This window comes from Oryx dammah, unplaced genomic scaffold, assembly GCF_014754425.2.
Source record: "Oryx dammah isolate SB20612 unplaced genomic scaffold, SCBI_Odam_1.1 HiC_scaffold_814, whole genome shotgun sequence".
Lineage (NCBI taxonomy): Eukaryota > Metazoa > Chordata > Mammalia > Artiodactyla > Bovidae > Oryx > Oryx dammah.
The window spans coordinates 1-5933 of record NW_024070960.1 but is presented as its reverse complement, the minus strand read 5'-3'; the positions used below and the strand labels follow the sequence as shown (position 1 = coordinate 5933).

At 43.9% G+C, this 5933-nt stretch overlaps 1 protein-coding gene across 2 annotated transcripts; it reads left to right on the top strand.

The window, feature by feature from the left end:
• Positions 1-4677: 4677 nt before the first annotated feature.
• LOC120859401 (olfactory receptor 4C45-like) lies at positions 4678-5662 on the top strand. 2 transcript variants are annotated; one of them, XM_040235523.1, is made up of 2 exons: positions 4681-5578; positions 5631-5662. In XM_040235523.1, the coding sequence occupies exons 1-2, from the start codon at positions 4681-4683 to the stop codon at positions 5660-5662; spliced, it is 930 nt and encodes a 309-aa protein (XP_040091457.1). The 2 variants fall into 2 exon arrangements, with proteins under 2 accessions (XP_040091458.1, XP_040091457.1); XM_040235524.1 differs by lacking the exon at positions 5631-5662 and having other exon boundaries at positions 4678-5610.
• The last annotated feature ends 271 nt before the right edge of the window (positions 5663-5933 follow it).

Genomic DNA, 5933 nt, shown 5'->3' with positions numbered 1-5933 from the left:
AAAAAAAAAAAAAAAAAGGAATGATTGTAAAAATTGTGAAGATATATCTGGCACTTCTCTGATGTTGTGGGCCGTGTTGGTCACTTCCAAGGCGTTTCCCTCTGTTTAGCTTCTGTTTGCTGGTCTCTTCAGGGTCTGAATTCCGTCCTGACACATGGGGGCGGTGGTGGACCCTTTTTTTTTTTTTTTTTTTTTTAGGCTCACTAGTTCAGTCGCGCTGTGGGGAGGGGGGGATGCTGCAAACAAATAGCACTGTCGTGGGCACACAGCGTCTCAACCCCGCTGGACCTGTCTCCCCCCACGACGCACAAACCGCTCTGGCTCCACGGAGCTCAGCCGGGAACCATCCGAGGCCGGCCTCAGGCTTCGCGCACCTCCCCGGTCCAAGCCCTTCAGGTTTGGCGCCCAGGTAACCCTCAGAGGCACAAACTTGTTTGGGACTGCGCTCTGCGCCCCTCCCGGGTCCGAGCAGCTCGGGAGCTTGGCGAGCGCGGTCGCCGCGACTTGTCCCCTTCTTTGTCTCTACTGCTCAGTTTTCTGGGTGTACTGCTGGTGCTCCTTGTGAGGCGGATGGTGACTGTCCTGCATCCCCTGAAGTCTCAGCAAAGAAGCCTGCCTGCCGCTTTTTAGGTAGTCTCTCCGGGGCTGCGATTGCCCCTTTCCAGCCCTTACAGCTCTGGCTGCCTGTCCCCGGCGGGGGATGGTCTGCAGCCGGCTATTTCCGTTCTGTCCTTCGTTCTGTGCGCAGTCCTGGTGGTGTCTTATGTTCCAGCTTTTCACGTGGTAGCTATCCCCCAGCCTGGTTTGCTCGCCCAAGTTCCATCGCTCTGGTTACGCGTGGGGCGTTTCTGCCCACTTCTTACCGAGCACGGCAGCCCGCGTCTCCCGCGCTTCCCTGCCCTGCCCCCACTTGCTAGTGGCGGTTGCAGGCATCTGTGCTGCTTTTCCGCTGGGGGAGTTACTGTTGGGCTTGTAATCTGTTGGTTTTAATTATTTATTTATTTTTCCTTCCTGTTATGTTGCCCTCTGTGTTTCCAAGGCTTGCCTTAGACTCGGCAGGGAGAGTGTTTCCTTGTGTTTGGAAACCTCTCTTCTTAGAATTCCCTTCCCGGGACGGAGCTCCCTCCCCACCTCCTTTGTCTCTTTTCTCGTCTTTTATATTTTTTCCTACCTGTTTTTGAAGACAATGATCTGCTTTTCTGGTTGCCTGATGTCCTCTGCCTGCATTCAGAGGTTGTTTTGTGGAGTTTGCTCCGCGTTGAAATGATCTTTTGAGGAGTTTGTGAGGGAGAAAGTGGTCTTCCCTTCCTATTCCTCCGCAATCTTAGGACCGCCCCCAGCTTTTCTCAAAAATAGCTTAATTTTTTAAATGGGCAAAGGACTTGAATATGTATTTCTACAAAGGAGACATACATATGAATAACAAGTATATAAAAAGATGTTCAACAACATTAATCATCAGGGAAATGCAAATCCAAACCACAGTGAGCTAGCCCCTCACTGCTAGAACATCCATTATATAAAACAGAAAGGTTGGCAAGGATGTGGAGAAATGGGGACTTTTGTCTTACTGTCAATGGGAATATAAACTGGTACAGACCCTTTGGAAAACAGGAGGGGGTTTCCTCAAAAAATCAAAGTTAGAAGTACCGTATGTCCTGTAATCCCACTTCTGGATATTTATTCAAAACAGTTTAAATTAGGATCTCAAGGAAGTATTTGCACTATTAAGTTCATTTCAGCATTGTTCAATCCCTGGGCTGGGAAGATCCCCTGGAGAAAGGAAAAGTTGCCCACTCCAGTAATCTGGCCTGGAAAATTCCATGGACTGTATAGTCCATGGGGTCTCAAGGAATTGGACATGACTGAGTGACTTTCACTTTCACTTTTGGGCTTCCCTGATAGCTCAGTTGGTAAAGAATCCACCTGCAATGCAGGAGACCCCAGTTCAATTCCTCGGTTGGGAAGATCCACTGGAGAAGGGATAGGCCGCCCACTCCAGTATTCTTGGGCTTCCCTGGTGACTCAGCTGGTAAAGAATCCCCCTGCAACATGGGAGACCTGAGTTCGATCCCTGGATTGGGAAGATCCCCTGGAGAAGGGAAAGGCTGCCCACTCCAATATTCTGATCTGGAGAATTCCATTTACTGTATAGTCCATGGGGTCACACAGAGTCAGACATGACTGAACAACTTTCACTTTTCACTATCAGCATTATTCACAACAGCCAGGATGTGGAAACAACCTAAATTTCCATCAGTAGATGAATGGATTTTCTAATGTGGTGTGTACTTACGTGGAAAATCATTTAGACTTTAAAAAGAAGGAAATCCTGCCATTTGTAGCAACATGGATGAACACTCAGGTCATTATTATAAATAAAATAAGTCAGTGATAGAAGGACAAATGCTGCATAATTCAATTTATTTAATTGTATAAAATAATAAAACTCTTGGAGACTAAGAGAGCAAAAGTATGGTTTCTAGGGGCTGGAGGAAGGCAGGAATGAGAAGCAATTATTTAACGGATGTGGAGTGTCAATCTGAGAAGATGAAAAAGTTGTGAAGATGTTTAGATGACAATGTATTAATAAATGTATTAAATGCCACTGAACTGTGCACTTAAAATGGTAAATTTCATGTATGTGTATTGTATGACGATAAAATAATCAAGGGGGAGGGACAGACTTTGAGTGAGGTTGGCAGCAAACAGGAGCAAAGTTGTTAACTGTGGTGGACAGAGCTGAGTGCATGGCTTCTGAACTTCAGGAATGCGTTCATTTGGTTTAAAGGTAAAGGCTGCTAGCAAAGAAAGGTGATTCTGTGCAGGGTTCCAGCTGGCTCTTCCAGAAGCGGAGGGACAGACAATAGTACTGGAACCTCCTTTCTGTAGTGTTTCTCTTCTCTACCTCTGGACATCTTTATTCTTGAGTGACTAGCTGGGTATGATTTTCTCACTGGCTACTCTGTGAAAGGCTAGGATTTACTGTAAGTTCCCATGATTCTCTCTCTGAGTAGAGAGAATGCCATGGGAATACCACAGAAACCATGAGAATCTGTCATCTAGGTACTCATCCCAGAGGAAGTTTGTATGTTTATGACTTTTAAATTACTCAGTGTTTAGGAACTGGGAATCCTGTCATCTAAGTCTCCTCAGTGAGTCACTCATAAAAATGTCACAATGTCCAGGATAAGCTGGCACATAACTTTGAAGACTGTCATTTCCATTCTCAGAGCAACCATACCCTTTTGAACATTCATATTTTCGGAAAGAAATTTATTCTCTGAACTCTGACCTATGCCTAAAATCACCCCATATATCCTCTGCCAGGATCACCAATGCCAAAATGAGGAACAAAGCCCTGTCACCAAACTTTGCACTTACCTTACCAAGTCTCAGCCTTAACTATAGCCAGAGGCATGTGTTAAACCACAATTCAACTGCATTTCTGGCCTCTAATTATTGTTTGTGGGAGCCAGATAGGGGCAAAGGAAAGTCCTTGGCTGATACATCAGCAAAGATTCCAACAGGGCCAATTACTAATCCTCTGAGGACTTGACAGGTCCATGTACCAAACCCTGCACTTTGTGAAAATCTAGTGAAGCACATCTCTAGAGTCAATGAAGAAAGAATTGCAAAGGAGGACCTTGAAATAAATAACCAGACAGCCATCAGTCAACAAGCTGAAATCTGTTCGGGACTCACTGCTCCCAAGGACTCTTTGGCAGAATTGATTTGAGAAAACCATGTCCAATCAAATGGATTTGATTTACTTATACATTCTATAATGCCATATACTAGTTTTTCCTGATTTGAAGAATTGTTTATAATGCATGTTTGAAGATGCATTTATAACCTCACAAGAAGCCAAGAAAGTGAGTTGAGTCAAAATTAAATCATACAGCTACCACTTTCTTAACTAACAGTTCATTTTCTGAGTAAATCCTGAAAATGAGAGACCTGTCTAGAGATAAAGAACTCCAGTGTTCCTCTTGATGGTTTACATAGCCTATTTGCAGCTGTGGGGCAAATGCCTGGTGGGAAGAAAACAATGACTGTGGTTAATTTTAAACACTGAGGAGTCTCCAGTTAAGTAATCCAGGTTAGTGATAACTAATTCTTTTTTTCTGCCATTTAAGAAAGGTTAACTTAATTTCGCCAATTTTGTTTCACTGAAATAATTTTTGTCGTTAGATTATGTGAATTGAAGGTTAAACTTTCTAAGAATAAATCTGGATGTAATGATGAGAAAATATCAGTAAGAGACACTATAATGTTCCCAAAAGCCTTCCCTGGTGCTTGGTGGTAGATGAACGTGCCTGCCAATGCAGGAGAAGTGGGCTTGATCCCAGCGTTAGGAAGATCCCATGTAGAAGGAAATGGCACTTGTAGAAGGAGAACCCACTGCAGTATTCTGGCCTGGGAAAGCCCATGGACAAAGGAGCCTGGCGGGCTACAGTTAATGGGGTCACAAAACAGAGAGACACGACTTAGTGAACAAACAACAACAATGTTCCCAAAAAGATGCTGCTTGAAACTACAAAGTCACTTTATAAAACTATGGTTAGTATTTATGTATCACCGAATAGATTGATTCTGTACATATGAATTATTTTATATTGAATTTGAGACCATCATTCAGAAAAATTGTGATCTTTCCAGATGGACCAAGATGAATTGATGGAGAGGATGAGCAATGTAACAGAATTCATCCTCCTGGGCCTGACCCAGAATCCAGGACTGCAGACACTCTTATTTGCTGTGCTTTTAATCATCTACTTGATCACACTGGCAGGTAACCTGCTCATCTCCATCGCCGTCTTCACCAGCCCAGCCATCGGCTCTCCCATGTACTTTTTTCTGTCCTATTTGTCCATGATAGATGGTTTCTACTCTTCCTCCATAGCACCCAAGTTGCTCTTTGACTTGGTCTCTGGAAAGAACACCATCTCCTTCAGCGGCTGCCTGACTCAGGTCTTTGCTGAACATGTCTTTGCTGGAGCCGAGATTGTCTTGTTGGTTGTCATGGCCTATGACCGCTATGTAGCCATCTGTAAGCCCCTGCACTACGTGACTGTCATGAGTCGACCTGTGTGTGCGCTCCTGGTTGGAAGGGCTGGGGCTTTAGGCTTTCTCCATGGAGGGATCCAGATTGTGTTCATGGTTCAGTTACCATTCTGTGGCCCCAACGTCATCGACCATTTTATGTGTGATTTAATACCTCTCCTGGAGCTGGCCTGCTTGGACACGCTCACTCTGGGGCCCCTGATTTCTGCCAACAGTGGGTCCCTGTGTTTGCTAGCTTTCTTGATGCTGGTTGCTTCCTATGTTGTCATCCTGTGCTCCCTGAGGACTCAGAGCTCTGAAGGGCGTCGCAAAGCCCTGTCCACCTGTGCCTCTCATGTCACAGTGGTCATCTTGTTCTTTGTGCCTTGTTCGTTCCTCTACCTAAGACCCACGGCCTCCTTCCCCATTGACAAGGCTGTGACTGTGTTTTGCACCATAGTAACTCCTATGCTGAATCCTTTAATCTACACCCTGAGAAATGCAGAAGTGAAAAATGTCATGAAGAAGCTCTGGGGACAAATAATGAAAACTGATGATGAATAAACCTTGTGTGGAGTATTCAGGTTCAAAAAAAAACACTAGTGATATTTTATAGAAATTTATTTCCTGTATTAGTCTGGATCAGTTTTTTTTTCAGGGGCTCATATATTATAACCCAGAGTTGATATCCATTAAGGCATAGTCAACACAGTGCCTACAGCCCACAAGTTTTTTTTTTTTTTAAATTTAAATTTATTTATTTTAATTGGAGGCTAATTACTTTACAATATTGTATTGGTTCTGCCACACATCAACATGAATTCACAGTAGTTTTAGGAACCCCTTAAATGATTTAATTTTAAAACAGCAAGAAAAAATTAGTATAA

Excerpts from the sequence above, each read along its gene's own strand:
- LOC120859401 (XM_040235523.1), top strand. The coding sequence starts at position 4,681 with ATGGAGAGGATGAGCAATGTAACAGAATTCATCCTCCTGGGCCTGACC. Across the intron at positions 5,579-5,630 it reads AAATGTCATGAAGAAGCTCT|GTTCAAAAAAAAACACTAGT; the intron begins GGGGACAAATAA and ends TGGAGTATTCAG.